The sequence below is a fragment of the Brassica rapa genome, chromosome A02 (assembly GCF_000309985.2).
Source record: "Brassica rapa cultivar Chiifu-401-42 chromosome A02, CAAS_Brap_v3.01, whole genome shotgun sequence".
Lineage (NCBI taxonomy): Eukaryota > Viridiplantae > Streptophyta > Magnoliopsida > Brassicales > Brassicaceae > Brassica > Brassica rapa.
In genome coordinates this window covers 26,590,921-26,607,196 of record NC_024796.2, presented here as the reverse complement: position 1 = coordinate 26,607,196, position 16,276 = coordinate 26,590,921, and the positions used below count along the sequence as shown (strand labels likewise).

The window sequence follows — 16,276 nt, the reverse complement described above, 5'->3', positions numbered from 1 at the left end:
TTTGAACTGTCTGTTGCAAGTTTGTTTGCCTCTGTCTTTGATATGTTTTATGCTTTAGGAAACGAGTCTTGTAATGAACCAGTTTGGTTTCTGGATATGTTTTAATGAATCAGTATTTTCTTCTCTTGTTTTGATGAATTATGTTTTAGTTTCATTCTTGCACAAGTGTAAACTTCTAAACTATAACAAACTCTGTTTTTTGGTTTCAGGTTGAAGAAGACATGGGACTTGACTCTATCTACGACTATGGAATAAACAGCCCATTAGACTATAGTTCTGAAGACGAGGCTGATAGCAGTTACTATGCTCTGCAACTTGGTCTTGCTGAGGTTGGATACACTGGCTGTGAAGAGGAGGCTCAAGCTGAACCTGATTACGGAACACAACTGATGCAGCTCAGGGATCTGCAAAGCCTTGCAGAGCAGAGGGTGGTCAACCTGGAGAGGGTTTCAGAGCAGAGATTGGTCAACCTGGAGAGGCTTGTTGCTGAGTTAGGTGAGAAGAAACCATTGATGTGGGCTTATTGTATTTGCTGCATTGTGGTAGCAATGGCTGTGGCGCTATTGTATTTAGTTTAAGAAGGTGAAATGATCTATTGTATTTTGTGTATCATGTACTGTCGGATTAGTAATCATGTAGTGACTTGTATGAACTGTCGGAGTAGCAACTATGACGTGTAGTATGAACTGGTCTTGTATGTCGGATCTATTGTCATGTAATGACATGTATTTTGGAACCTAGTATAGTAGCAACTATCACATGCATTTGGATCGTTGTGTGGAACTATTTTCAGAATCACATGTAATTGGCATGTAGTTATAAACGAAGAATCACTTTGAATCATAATCACATCGAGTTGTCCCAAATAATTGAGCTTCTATAATACCTATAAATACAAGTCTCTTATTTCCTAATGAACATACAATTCTCTTCTCTCACTTACTCCTTTCTCTATCTTAATAATATTTTGCTTTCATGGCATCTTCTTCCAACAATTTTCACTATCATTATGATGCAAATGATGATAGTTTAGATCAAATTTTTCAAGAGCAATTTGATAAAGAATTAGAAGCTGCTGCAGAGGAAATGCCGGCCCCGAAGAATAAACGTATCTATATCGATAGAAAGCGGGAAGAAGGTCACAATCGGTTATGGAACGATTATTTTAGTGATAATCCGACTTACCCGGAGAAGTTATTTCGTAGACGATTTCGAATGAACAAATCATTGTTCTTGCGTATTGTCAATCGTCTCACTGCAGAAGTTCCATATTTTCGACCAAAAAAGGATGCAACCTTCCGGGATGGTGTATCACCGTTACAACAATGTACTGCAGCTATTCGACTATTAGCATATGGGGGTGCGGCGGATGGTGTTGACGAATATATACGTATTGGCGAAACAACGGCTCGTGAATGTTTGGAACACTTCATCGTCGGAATAGTTGACTTGTTTGGCGATGAATACCTTCGCCGACCCACAGAAGATGATCTGCGAAGGCTACTCTTTTATGGAGAACGACGGGGTTTTCCCGGGATGGTTGGCAGCATCGACTGTATGCACTGGAAATGGAAAAATTGCCCAACCGCTTGGAAAGGAATGTATTCACGAGGCACCGATAAACCAACAATTGTTTTGGAGGCGGTGGCTTCAGAAGATCTATGGATATGGCACGCATTTTTTAGAGCGCCAGGTACTTGTAACGATTTAAATGTACTTGACCAATCACCAGTATTTAATGACATTATTTACAGTCGAGCTCCCGAACTGAAGTACAATGTCAACGGAAGGGAGTATAATTTGGCTTACTACCTGACGGATGGCATTTACCCCGAATGGGCGACATTTGTTAAATCCATCCCACGACCACAACACCCGAAACATCGTTTGTTTGCAGAACATCAAGAAGGTGTGCGAAAAGATGTTGAGCGTGCATTCGGAGTCCTCCAATCTAGATTCGCGATAATTAAAAATCCATCTCTTTTATGGTCGAAAGGTAAAATAGCATATATTATGCGAGCATGTCTCATACTCCATAATATGATTGTTAAAGATGAACGAGATTCATACACTCTCGAACAAGAATTGGAACAAGAAAATGGAACCGGAACTACTCCGGGTCGTTCGTTTTCAGTAAGTATGGCTTCAAATCTCGAGGGTTTTGGTGATGGTCACACAAGAATTCGTGATAGACAAGCACATCACCAATTGAAAGAGGATTTGATTGAGAATATATGGAATAAATTTGGATATTAAACTTTGTATTAATTAAATAAAATGTTTGTTTGTTTAATTAAATAATATGTTTGTTTCGTACAAATTTCCAATTGTATTTTGTGTTTCTTTTTTTTTTTGGAATCAATTTTAAAATAAGTTTTTTTGTTACATTATTTAATTAATTTTATTTGGTTAAGCACACCCTTAATTAAGTGATCTCCCTTTGAGGATGTCCCATGTTCCTAGCCTAAATACAATATTATACTACTATTTTCACTCTAAGCACACACCTAACTGCTCCCCCTTTGAGGATGCCCTTATAACTAAAGATGCTAACAATCGAAGAAGATAGCATAGTTTAAATAAGCTTTGTATCTGAAAAGGTTTCAAAAACTTTTTTTTTTTGAAAACGGTTTCTGATAACGTTAAAGGAATGTTCATAAATCATTTGATTATTTTATTTGGTAAGATAGTGTTCTTCTTTTCTTTTTTTTTTAAAGAAGAAGATATCTTCTTGTATTGGTAGGAGTCATAAAACCGTGTTGGTATTTTTGGATTTTGGTGGTATATTGGAAATTATTGATCCTTATTCTACAAAATCCAAGTTGTCTATATATATTAATAATATAATTATTACTTTTTTTTTGGCGGCGTATAATTATTACTTAAAACAAAATTCTTCCATTTTATTACGTCTCTTTTCGATATTTTTATGAAGTTTTAGGTTACCAAAGTTTGAAACTCTTCATTTCCATTTTATCTAAAGTTTGAAAGCTATTTTGTTTCAAAGACGCGTCTACTTAGTACTTTAAGAAAGTGTAGATCTCTTTTATATAAAATATCGAAAATATGGTTTTGTTTATTTTGAGTAATTCAAAATACCTTTTGTAGAATATGCAATCATAAAACCGTGTGATACATGCATATTATGCATATGAGGAAAAAATCTGAATGAAAACGCCTGAAAATGAGATGCTTCCAAAAAGTTCCAAATGATAAATTAGTATGATTGGTAAGGAATTGGAGGATGACAACTTGGTCCGGCGAAGACCACATCAAACTTATTAAAATGCAACTAGATCAACTTTAGTAAACTAACTAGGATAAGACCTGCGCCTTGCGCATAGTAAATTTATATGAAAATTATTTAAGAAATATCGTATGAAAAATAAATTTATATTATTGATCGAATTAATATTTGGCCCTTAAACAATTTTTAAAAACTTTTTTTGTTAATACATAATTTGTTTACTAATGAACTGGTCTCATTTTTAAAAATATTTTAAGTCAAAAAAATTATTTATCACATAAGAACCTAACGTTTAAGCCGAAGAATCTCATGCCTAATATTTGGTTACAATGAAACTATGTCAGCTTCGTTTTATATCATGATTTAGCAATTTAAAAGTTAATTATGGTTATGAGAAGTTTACGTTCACTTGTCAATACTATATATCTTCAATATTTTTTTCATTTTTGTGTCATTTTAGTTATTTGCATTCAAGTTACGTGACAACTCATCATGATACTTTTTTAATTACTACAAATTACAAGTTCTAAACTTTTTAAATGTTTCTCTATTAATATACAGAGGATGTTAAACCATTGATCATTAATTTTTAACATAATAATTTTTACAGTTTTAGTAATTTTGTCATTTTTAAAAATTAAAAATATAACATGTACGAAAAAATCTATATTTTAATCTCATAGCTAATTTGATTGTTTAATTTATTTTAATAATATAAAATTAAACAAAAACAATGGATGGGATATAAATTGCTATCAAATCTTTATTATTAGAATCATTAATTATCATATATATATTAGTCATATTTGGTAATTTCGTAGGTTTTATTTAAGGAAAGAAAATAAAATAGTAATTGTACACTTTAATTAATTGTATGATTAGTTTAATGAAAAGTATAATGTATATTTAATTGGACCATCATATTTTCTAAGGATTCTGAATTTTATTCTGTTGATGACACGTGGCTACACTTAAAGGTTATAATGTTTCTCAATTAATATATAAGGGATTATAGAGAACGGAGCTATGTTGTCCCTCCACTGTCTTCTAATTCTCTTATACAATACAACATAAATATTAATTATCCGAGTTTCTAATTATCCTGGACCTGGTTCACAATGTTAAATGTATCCGCTTATTGTAAGCCTAATGATTGGGATAGTCTTTATTTTTTACTTTTACTGTTTCACGAAAATTTTCATTTATTTACAGGCGTATATCATGATATTTCATCATTATTCTATTTGTTTTTATTTTTGGTCGAACATTATTCTATTTGTATAGTTAACAAATTAGATGTTATTTCAGAAATGCCGGTAATCGTAACTGGTGGGAGAAGAGCACATGGGAAGTTCTATTTTGCGAGTTTAATATAGATATTATATGATATCAAATTAGGGCTGTTCAATATGGTAAAACCGAACCGTACCGAACCGAACCGAACCGAAATAGACAATATGGTTTGGTTTTGATATATACCATATAAACCGAATGGATATAATTTTATAAAAACCGTAGGATTTGGATATGGTTTGGTATATAACCGATTAAACCGAACAAAACCGATTAAAAGTAGAAACATGTAAATATGTATCTATTTTATAACAATACATTAAAATCTATTTGTTACATAACTTAAATTTGTGTTAATAACTATTACCATAATTTTATAGTAATAAAAAACCTTAATTTGTAAAACACTTGAACTATAACTAAATAACAATACATCGTAATTCAGACATCTTATTTTCTATGTCTTTTTTGATCTTTTTGATTTATTTTAGTCTTCACTAAATTAATATGAAGATTATAAATTTGATAGACAATAATTAATGGAAAATTTTCGATTGAAAAAGCATGACTTTAATGAACATTAAGTATGGAAGAGTGGAAAAACTTTTCTTTCATGTTTCTGTTTTGTTTCATATTTTTATTTTCAAAATTTCAAGCTTTGATTTTAGTTATAGATTTGATTATTTTATTTGATGGTAGAAGCATTTTTTATTTTTTTGTTCATTTATTTGAACATGTAATATATTTTTAATAAATGACTGTGTTGACAATATGACTCTAAAATTCATATAATATGATCTCAAACAAAATAATTATGTTTTTTGGTATAAAACCAAATAAACCGAAAACCGACGGTATATAAACCGAACCGAACCGAAGTAAATATGGATTTAAAATGGTAGTTATATTTTACTAACCGAAATACCAAAAACCGAAAAAAACCGAACCGAAACCGAACCGATATCCGGATTGAACACCCCTATATCAAATTAATATCATACGTATATAACAATAATGATAAATCTATTGACAAAACGGTGGATATATATTGATTGGTAACGAGTTTGACTTAGGATGAGATTTTTTTTTTTTGAACCACAAATAATATTAAAAATTAAACAGGGTTCTACAATATAATATATATTTCATTTTTCATTAAAATAAACCTTTTAAATATTTAATTAATTTCGTATTTATTTAAAATAAATGTATATTTAATTTTCACTTAAACAAACTTTTAAATATTTAGTTAATTTTGCGTATTTAAAAACTAAATGTATATTTCATTTTAACTAAAACAAACTTTTTAAGTATCTAATTAATAATGTAATTATAACTAATCTCATGTACTTAAATTTGTGATATTAATTTTATATATTAATTTTCAATTACATTTTTACCATTAATCAATAAGATTTTTCAATTTTTAATTTTGTATCACGTGATATAAAATATGCTATTACTGAAAACTAAAAATAAAAATAAATTACTGCATGTGAACTATTAAAATGGTTGTGTTTTAAAATTTTATGTTAAACAATTGGTAATATAATAAATATTAAAATTAATCATGTAAAACAAATACTTATGTGGATAAAAATGAAAATAATTATCTGCGCGGTTGTTTATGTCAAGATCTAGTATCTTATAAATTAAAACAAAAGTCAGAATTTTGATTCATGTGTGATTTTAAAAAAATGGATCTTATGGACCTATTCTTAGAAAGTCATGTTATATTTTATATATAATCTTATCATTTAAATTTTGGACCTACCAGAAATTTTTATTGGCAATCAATAATTAGATTTAAACAATAGATGATCTATTGGATTTATAAATAGTTTTAATTAAATAGATATAATTTAATGTTGTAATACTATATATTTATATGCTAAATATTTAAATATTTATCGATGTTAACTTTTAAAATTATAAAGATTTTTTTTTAAATAACAAAATCATATTATCTAACAATGATTAATCTTTACTATCTTAAACCAATGAAACAAATTTTAAACTATATAGTTTATTATAAAAAATTTTTAAAACTCTAAATGTTTAATTATTTACTCGATAATATAAATCCATGAAGCAAAAAATTTAATTTTTAAAATTTTTCTAAATTTGTGTAATGTTACAATATCTTTGAATATAACAATAAAATAATATTTTACTAATCTTTATATATATTGTTACGATTTTAATAATAAAATAATAATCTGAAAAAATATATATAGAAGAAGATACAAATACATGTGAAAGTTTCAAAAATCTATTCAATGAAAAAAATATACAGTAAATTTATTATGTTTTAAAAAAAAAATTTCACATATGTATTATAATATATATTAATTTAGAATTGAAAACAAAATATTTATATAAAAATAAATGAAAACAAAAACCCGCGCCGTTGCGCAGGTCAAGATATTGTCTTATTCTATTAAAATAAAAGTCATGACTTTTTTTATGTGTGATTTTTTTTAATTTAGACCATCATTTAGAAATTTTATTAAATGTAATTTATTAAGACTAATAATATATAAAATCTTTGAAATACTAAAATCATAATATATTTTAATATCTTTCATTTTAAAAATAATTATATTTAGTAATAAAAAAATCTAACAGGTCTGATTTAAAATCTTTTCACAAGATCTTCATTTTCAAAAAAGCTATTTAAATATTTTCACTAATTTCGAAATTAGTTATTATAAATTAGTGTTGACATATTATTATACATTAATATATTCAATTATTATCTTAAAAATGAAAAATAAAAATTATATCCTATTTCATCTATTGTATAATCATAATCAATCATATTAAAATAAAATTATTATATTGAGATAAATTTAATAAAATTTTAATAAATGTATAAATTTATATATTTTATTTGCATAAGCATAAAATATTTATGTTCAATATTAAAAATATAATATTTTGTTAAGGCGGGTTAAATTAGCAAACTATATGATACATGTATAAAAATTTATATGTATTTTATTAAAGCTAATAATAAAAAAAAATTATAACCACTTTTATCATGATATCTTTTCATTTTACATATAAATGTATATTTATTTATTATATTTTATAAATTCTAATAAATATTTTTAAAAATATTCTAACCATATCCTAAAATTCAAAAAGTTTATTTAAATTTTTTCACTAATTTCGTAATTAGCAATGAATTATTATTATGTATTAATATATATTATATTTTCAATAATGAAATAAAAATTTAACTAAATATGATAAAAAGTATATTAAGTTGATAAATTTTATTTTCATAAATATAAACTATATATGTTAAAAATATATATTATTTATGACATAACGGTTTAAAATTAGCAAACTATATAATACTTGTCAAAAAATTAGTATATCTTAGATTTTTGTATATACAATAGTATATTATCTAAAATGCATAAGCATAAAAGATATTGCTAAAAGGAAATCAAGTTTTTAAGCACAGGTCATAATTTAATAAGAATTAAATATAAAATAATTTTTAAATATGTTTTCTCATCAATATATTAATTCGCTTAATAACTAAAAGTAAATACAATAAAATAAATATACAATAAAAATGACAAATACATTCGGTTTTAAACATTTGATTAATTATAACAAATAAATTATAAAATTATTGTATTTGAAATATTTGTATAAACATTCAAGTATATGATTAACGTTAAAAATATATTCTAATCTAAAACAGATATCTATGTATAGCACATTCTTACCCAGTATCCCTGAAGTAAGGTCCACAACATGAGAAGGCCTAGTTTTGTATCTTATATTCTATCATATATTCATTTAGATAGTTATCAATAATGCAACGAAAACTATAACAACGCCTCTAAGATTTTATCAGATGCAATCGGTGGGGTTTCTTTACTAAATTTTGGAATTTTTGTTTTTCAGCTAGCGTAAAGAAAAAAAAAAAGAAAAGTATTCGTCAATATATCTCATAGTCAAGACAGTATTTTAACTGTTTAAAAGTCAAATCAGGGTGTTTAATCTGTTGTTATTCCATACAAAATATATTTAGAAAGGAGAAAACGACCATTAACCCCTAGAATTTCAAATTAAAGCAATAAACCTTCAATATGGATTTAAGTAAAAAAACAATTTCAATTTTTAAATATCGACTGTTTTAATTCTTATATGTTGTTTCTACTTCTTGTTTTCATCAGAGATTGTTTCTAAATTGATTTGGAAATATGAAATCAAATTCAAGAGTAAGTTTTCGAGTGAGGAAGATGATATAAATCAATTTAAAATTTTCTTAAATAAAATATTTTTTTTAAAAACGTCATCATATCCGATATAACAGTTGTTATTCGAGTTTAGTAACTGACTATCTGAGTTTATTAAATGGTTGAGTCAACAAAAAATATAAATAAAAATGGCAAATATTTAAAAGTTGAATATTGTTTTGGCTAAATTCAAGTGAATTTTTTTTTTTAATTTGAAAATTCAGGATTTTGATGGTTATTTCTCATGTACAAAGTCCCGTATGATCTCTATCCCAGACCCTCATGCACCAGATCTCGATTAAATGATTCATTAGTTTCAGTTACATTTTCGTTTGAGTAAATCGCAAATATATCACACGCCAAATAAATCTACAAATCTTGTAGATAGCTGAATTATATGGTTATAATAATATCATTTACCAAAAAAAAATGGTTATGATCATATCGAAAACTAAACTTTTGCATAATATACTTTCAGTGGACGTTGAAATAGTCTAATACTAATGGATACGGAGACTCGTTTGTATTTATTTTGGAGTTACCACCAGTTCTTTGGTATTATTTGTCACGATAAGTAGAAAATAAAAACCAGCAAAAATAGAAATGAGTAGGACATGTAAAAAGAGAAATGTGGGTTTTTATTTCTACTAAGTTGGACCTTAATTAGAAACATATGAGTCATTGAGAATTCATGCATGTGGCTGTGTGTGAGTTTGTCCTAGCAACCAAGCAAATGCAAAATCAAGGAGATATTGAAAAGATAAGCCAAAGTGAACATGGGACATGTCTTCAACTCTTAAGCTGATGTTTTTATTTTTGCGAATTTTCATTGGCATTGGCACATGTGAAATTGTACTATACACATGTAGCATGACCTCTCTGGCCATGGTTATATAGTAATGTGTAAATACAAAAAAACAATAATTTAATAGAGTTTTCCTTTATTTTTAATTTGATAATATTGGGCCTCTGATTTAATAATAAGAAAATAATCTAAGCTAATATACACATCACAGTAACTGGATCTGCATTTATGGTTGCAATATAATCATCTAATTAATATACAATATATTTGAGTTAGTACATAAATTTCTTGTAGATAAAAAGGTTTGTATTAACATTTAACAATCATCTACCAAACGCTTATATCCTCCACCTTCTCTAACCGGTATGAAAACTCAATCAACCAATCGCCTTGCTGATTGGTAGCCACAGTAGAAGCAATTTGTTTCCCAATCACAGCATTGTGTATCGAATTCCCACTAATGAAGCTTTGAGATGTTATAATTTATAGGGAATTTATAAGAGAACTATGCATATAGATTTATTTCAAAACTTGGGGCTGGATCCGAATCAATCGATATTTTTGTAGGCCCAAATAAAGAGGCATTATGAACCACTAGATACATTTTGAAAGTTCGATTTAATATTCCAAGGCCCATGAAATCGAAATTTCGGTTTCATTCACATTTCACAACATATAATTGCCGCTTTACCAGACGTAAACAAAGGCGACTCCTACGCCTAAAAACACACAAAAATAAATAAACTAATACCAAATGTTCGTAAATTATACTGTCTTCACCTATAGTCAATTTTTATATCCAGTATTTCTAGTTTAAAATTTTGAATCATTTTAAGTCTAAATTCAATGGATAGAAATAAATATGCAAAAGGAATGAATATGCAACTTTTTGTTAGAAAACTTAAAAGTGATTTTATTTGTGAAAGCTTCGTTAGTTTGGTTTAAAAAATAGTTCATTAATGCTTTTATACGAAAAAAATATGATTTTCAATTTTTGAAAAAAGCGAATTATGCAGAATATTTATAAAAAATATTTTGCATCGCACAAAAAATATCGTCAGCAATGGATTTCATAGAACGGCTCAGAGTGATGTAGTTATACATAAATCATTATACGTAATATAGAATTGCTGATTGTAATATACTTTATTTAATTGTCTTTATAGTTTGTGATAAAATAATTATCTAATTTTTTTTAGCAAATAAATAAATACGTGTTGGCAACATATTAACAAACATTTTTTTTGTCAGCTATTAACGAACATATATATGTATATTAAAACATTAAACTATGTAACAAATTCAATGCATTAATTTTTTTACAAAGTTTATCATGTGAAATAATGTTGCCAGAAAACTCATTTAACAAACTAATTTTTGGCATGATAGTATTATTTAGTTAACAAAATTAATCGCCTACAATAAATTATAAGGGATTTCTTTAGATTTATTTTGAATAAAAAATATATTTAATAATAAGTGTAATTGACAAAAATATTAACGATCATATAATATTAATTATAATATAAAAATTGAATTTGGAACACGTGTTTGACTTTTTTTTTCGGTCAATTGAAATTTTTATTAAAAGGGCTGACAGCCCAACTAACCCATTACAAAAGGCCAAGTAAACGGGTCTAAAAAAACACAAATCACAAACCGGGTTCAAGGCCCACCTACGACACCCGATCAACCCGAAGAAGCCCCGCCGCTGCGCTGACAAACGCTACGGCTCCGACGTCGTCCCCTTTCGAAACATCACCGGGTAAACCAACCGTCGATTCACCCGAGAGAATCGGAAACCACTCAATCCACACATCACCACCGCAAACGCCTTCCACTCCGGTGAAAACTAAACTCGGAGAGCGTCAATCGAGAGTTCGAGATCTCATCCGACACCGTTCAAACCCATCACCGAGATAGAAGCTTCGCGCAACCCAACACAGTTAACCGTGGTCGAGTTTCGATCACCCTCCTACGGGATCTCCACCCACCCAAACAAGCCAGAACCGTAAAACTAAAAGAAAGATGAGAACAAACCCTAAAACGAAACCTAGGGACCAAAGGCGGCGAGGCAAAGCAGCGAAACGCTTTCACCCCCCGGGATCTAGACCGATGACGTCAGAGCTAAGATAGCCTCTACCTCGCGGAGACAGGAACCGGCATCGACGGAGCTGAAGGAGCCTCCGCCTCCCGGAGACAAAACCAAATAACCGAACGAGAAACCTCACCGCGCCTTCCTTACCCCGACTGAAAGTTCAGGGACTACCAGATATAAGAACTAAAATACAAAATACCAAGAACGCTTTCTTGTATATTAGAAATCTGTTAAACAATCTTCCTAGATCTGTTTAATCCGATTTACTCTCAGTCACACACGACTAGAGACGGACCAATTCCTAATCTTTCAAAACAGAAAGTACGAGCTACACCTTTGAGTACTCGTCTTTCTTAAGCTCTCAAGAACAAACCTCTTGCTCTAGCTTTTCAATTAATCAAAACGGCTAACCTAGATACGCACAAAGTAATCAGGTTAAATACCCTTAACACAATACCCTAGTTGCCTAAATATTGTGATAAGCCCAAATCTTCCAAATCTTCTTTGCTTCTCGCCAAAGTAACATCTTGGAACCAATGAGACATTGACACGTCATCGTCTCATAACCGACTTGTAACAGCAAGTTACACTTCCTTTATTGTGCATAGCACATCCTCCGTTTCTCAATCCGACAAGCTCCTTTTCTTGAGCTTACATTCTCCCCCTTTTTATCTGAATGTGACAACCTATGCAACCTGCAATGTAAACATCCACGCAGCACACATATCCAATACAAAGAAACTACTCAATCAGTGATCATCAACTGAAAACACCAAACATGTTAAATAAGTTGCACAAGGAATAGATAAAAGCACAGTCGAACCACATAGTCTGAGTCTTAAATAGTACAAGCCGGATTAAAACTTAAAAATGACATTAAGCAACAAGACATGATCATCCTACGCGTCTTCCTCATCTTCATCCTGCTCGTCGTTTTCTTCAAACCCTGGATGAGGAACATGTTGCTCATATTCTCCCCCTGCATAGGTGCACATTTAGAGAAAAAATCATTCGTTAGACATAGAGTAGACAGTAAGACAAAACACTGTGCATCTCCCTTACTCCTCAGGCGAACTCGAATGGCTTTGAGTCCCGCAATGGCGCGATCGATGTCGACCTCAAGGCTGGCAGCACTTGAGTCTGCTCCAGACCCTCGACCAGCCTTAACATCCTTGACAACAAGCTTCGGTGTCCCAGTGAACTCATCATGAAGCAACTCAGGAGTTATAGTTCGCTGAAAGTGGATGACCTGCTGAATCAAGTTAGGGAACATGATGCACCGAGTCTTCTCTGTCTGAGTGTTCGCTGCCATTGCTATGATCTGATCATAGACGAGTTTCCCGAAGTCAAATCCATCATGATGATGAAGCATGTAGACGAACCTGAGTCGCCTTTGGTTCATTGAGGTGTAGTTCCTGGTGGGAATCCAATTCGAGCATACGAGCTTATACAGAACCTGATTCGTAGCTGTGAGATACTTCGAACTCATGTTCTCACCTCGTCTTATTCGTCCATCAGTGAGAAAACCACAAACTTCATCAAGACGTTCATCCATCCAGTTAGGATCTTCTTCAAACCCCGGAATGCAATACATTGAATTAATCAGACTCGGAGAGAAATCAACAAGAGATCCTCTAACATACACCGCTACACCATCATCTCGTTCCTCAGCTTCAGGAAGATTAGCGAGGAATTCGCGGATTACATTGGGCTGATAAGGGTCGAGATCAGTGAGGGTATGAATCAGGCCTGCCCCGATCACAATTCTTCTGACATCAGAGAGATTCTCGTCCGTGAGTGAGATAGACTGCTGAGGAATGAAGTTCCGCCCTCGGAGCTCTCTGAAACGCTCAGTCGCCTCGATTGAGAAGAACCGTTCAGTCATTGGCATCCTTGTAGGGCGCATAAGCTCTGGATAGAACTGAGCTTTAGTTTGATACACATTCCGACTCTCCTCAAATCTCTGTTCTTTGGAGCGGTTTGGAGGAGTGTCTGCTGCCATTGGAGCTTCGTCGGAGTGGTCATCTGAGGATTCCCCATCCGAGAGAGACTCAACTTCAAGCTCAGAGTTCTTGGGTAGAGACGCAGTGTCACCAGCTGAGACACGACGGCGACTCCTCTTGCGCGAGGATGACCCAGAAGAGAGATCAAACGTGTTCATCGGAGTAGCCCCGACATTCTTCAGTTTCATGAGCCGCGAGCTTCTCCTTGTTGGTTGCATGTTGAGAGAGATCGATTGCGCCGGTGAGAGAGAGAGAGAGATGTAACACTTGAAGACAGCTGCATCATACACTTCTCAAAAATAACCCTAATTATACTCACCAAGCCCGTTAGACACAAGCAATGGGCCCAAGACATTAGACCAAAAATGTTTAAAACGTGCAATAGACACAGCCATATTTGTTTAAACAAAATATCGACAGCACCTCAGTTTGTGAGAGAGAGAAATTGTGAGATTGATAATCATGTCCTTGCAAGTGATGCAGCACACAAAAAGGAACAGCAACAAAAGCACCTTGCCAGAAGACATACTCAAGAATGTCTTTTAGCGTCCAGAGGAGAGAGACGGAGATTGCTTCCCACTTGTACTCAGCCACCAAGAAGTTTTTGATAAAGAATCAGTGAGACCAACCCACATCTGTAGCTGTTTCTCAGCCGAGTAGCTGTCACAGACATGATCCTATCATGCAACTCACTCACACCTGAACTTCTGCAGCACAGTCATTTGTATGGTCTGGAAACACAGTGTAGACATCTTGTGTGTCTGTCTCTTCAACTCGACAGTTATTGTAACCTTGATCTGTAGCTGTTTCTCAGCCGAGTAGCTGTCACAGAAAACAATTTTTTTTTTTTTTTTTTTTTACCAATCAGAGTTGACATCAATCCTGCCCCATCCAGACAGTGATCGAAATTAGAGTCTGAAAGTTGTGTCTTCCAGCTCCATTACGAGTGTCCATCATTCAGGGCCTTTTGTTTTTCTTTTCTGTTGAGTAATCCAGGACACTCTTCTTACCCAAACTCCACGCAGTCTCTGCTGTGTTTCCTCATTCAATCCAGACAGTGATCAATGCTCAGATCGAAAATGTTGCAGCATCTTGATCCAAGATGAGTGTCTTTCACCAGTGAATCAAATGACTTTACTGTTAAGGAGGCAGGTGAAATAAGCTGCACAATCGAACTTGTTGACTCAGAGTTTTGTGATTGTGGTGGCCTATTGACAAGCAGTAACACATATATACAACAGCCATGCTCTCCTCTTCTGACATGACTTATTCAGAGATTCACAATTCCCAAGGCCTTTCGAAGACCTAGGAACGTGTTGTAGTCTAGAGGTTTGGTGAATAGATCAGCCAGTTGCCTTTCAGTAGATACATGCTCCAAAATCACGATTTTCATCTCAACTAACTCTCTCACAAAGTGATGTCGAATGTCAACATGTTTGGTGCGTGAATGTTGAACCGGATTTTTAGACAAGTTTATGGCACTCATATTATCACAGTGAACAAGCATAGGGTCAGAGATGATACAATAATCAACGAGCATTTGGCGCATCCAAAGTAACTGAGTGCAACAGCTTCCGAGAGCAATATACTCAGCCTCAGCAGTTGAGAGAGAGACGCAATTTTGTTTCTTGCTGTGCCATGCCACCAAGTTGTTCCCAAGAAAGAAACATCCGCCAGAAGTACTATGACGATCATCCAGACACCCTGTCCAATCAGCATCACAAAATCCTGCAAGATTCTCGTTAGTTTCAAAGGTGTAGTGAAGACCAAAATCCAATGTACCTTTCACATATTTGATAACCCGTTTTACTGCATTCATATGTGACTCTTTTGGATTAGCCTGGTATCGAGCACAAATGTCGACGCTTAGACACAAGTCAGGTCGACTCGCGGTAAGATACAGCAAGCTCCCTATCATAGCTCTATACAGTTTCTCATCAACTGGTTTCCCATCCTCATCTCGCGACAGCTTTGTTGTTGTGCTCATCGGAGTATTGGCTGTCTTGCTCGTCTGCATCCCGAATCTTTTGATGAGATTCTTTGCATATGTGCTTTGTGAGACTGTGATTCCATCGTCTAACTGCTTGACTTGTAGTCCAAGAAAGTAACTCAGTTCTCCCACCATGCTCATTTCAAATTCAGAAGTCATCGTCTTTACGAACTCATCAACCATTGCCTGAGATGTTCCTCCAAATATTATATCATCGACATATACTTGAATGATGAGGATATCTCTTCCATCCTCTCCAATGAACAGGGTTTTATCAACTCCTCCTCTTTGAAATCCAGCCTGAGTAAGGAACACCGTCAGACGATCATACCATGCTCGAGGAGCATGTTTAAGCCCATACAATGCCTTCTTGAGTTTGTAAACATGATCTGGAAACTGAGGATCCTCAAAACCTTTAGGCTGTGTGACATAGACTTCTTCTTGTCGTAAACCATTCAGAAATGCACTTTTCACATCCATCTGATATAGTTTGATCTTCAGATTACAAGCCATTCCAAACAACAGTCTGATTGACTCTAGTCGAGCAACTGGCGCGAAAGTCTCGTCAAAATCCACAC

The 16,276-nt window shown here is 32.3% G+C and overlaps 2 protein-coding genes across 2 annotated transcripts; one reads left to right on the top strand and one right to left on the bottom strand.

Annotated features, from left to right (window-relative positions):
• The first annotated feature begins 975 nt into the window (after positions 1-975).
• Positions 976-2,256, top strand: LOC103854338 (putative nuclease HARBI1). Its single transcript, XM_009131280.2, has one exon. The coding sequence runs from the start codon at positions 976-978 to the stop codon at positions 2,254-2,256; it is 1,281 nt and encodes a 426-aa protein (XP_009129528.2).
• A 10,348-nt stretch (positions 2,257-12,604) lies between these two features.
• On the bottom strand, positions 12,605-13,896 carry LOC103854339. The gene is made up of 2 exons (XM_009131281.2): positions 12,768-13,896; positions 12,605-12,684 (listed from the first exon to the last, which is right to left on the bottom strand). The coding sequence occupies exons 1-2, from the start codon at positions 13,894-13,896 to the stop codon at positions 12,605-12,607; spliced, it is 1,209 nt and encodes a 402-aa protein (XP_009129529.2).
• Between the last annotated feature and the right edge of the window lie 2,380 nt (positions 13,897-16,276).

Bases quoted from the DNA above. Each gene is read 5' to 3' on its own strand.
- LOC103854338 (XM_009131280.2), top strand. From the start codon at position 976: ATGGCATCTTCTTCCAACAATTTTCACTATCATTATGATGCAAATGAT.
- LOC103854339 (XM_009131281.2), bottom strand. From the start codon at position 13,896: ATGAAACTGAAGAATGTCGGGGCTACTCCGATGAACACGTTTGATCTC. The intron at 12,685-12,767 runs GTAAGGGAGATG...GCACCTATGCAG, and splicing joins CATTCGAGTTCGCCTGAGGA to GGGGAGAATATGAGCAACAT.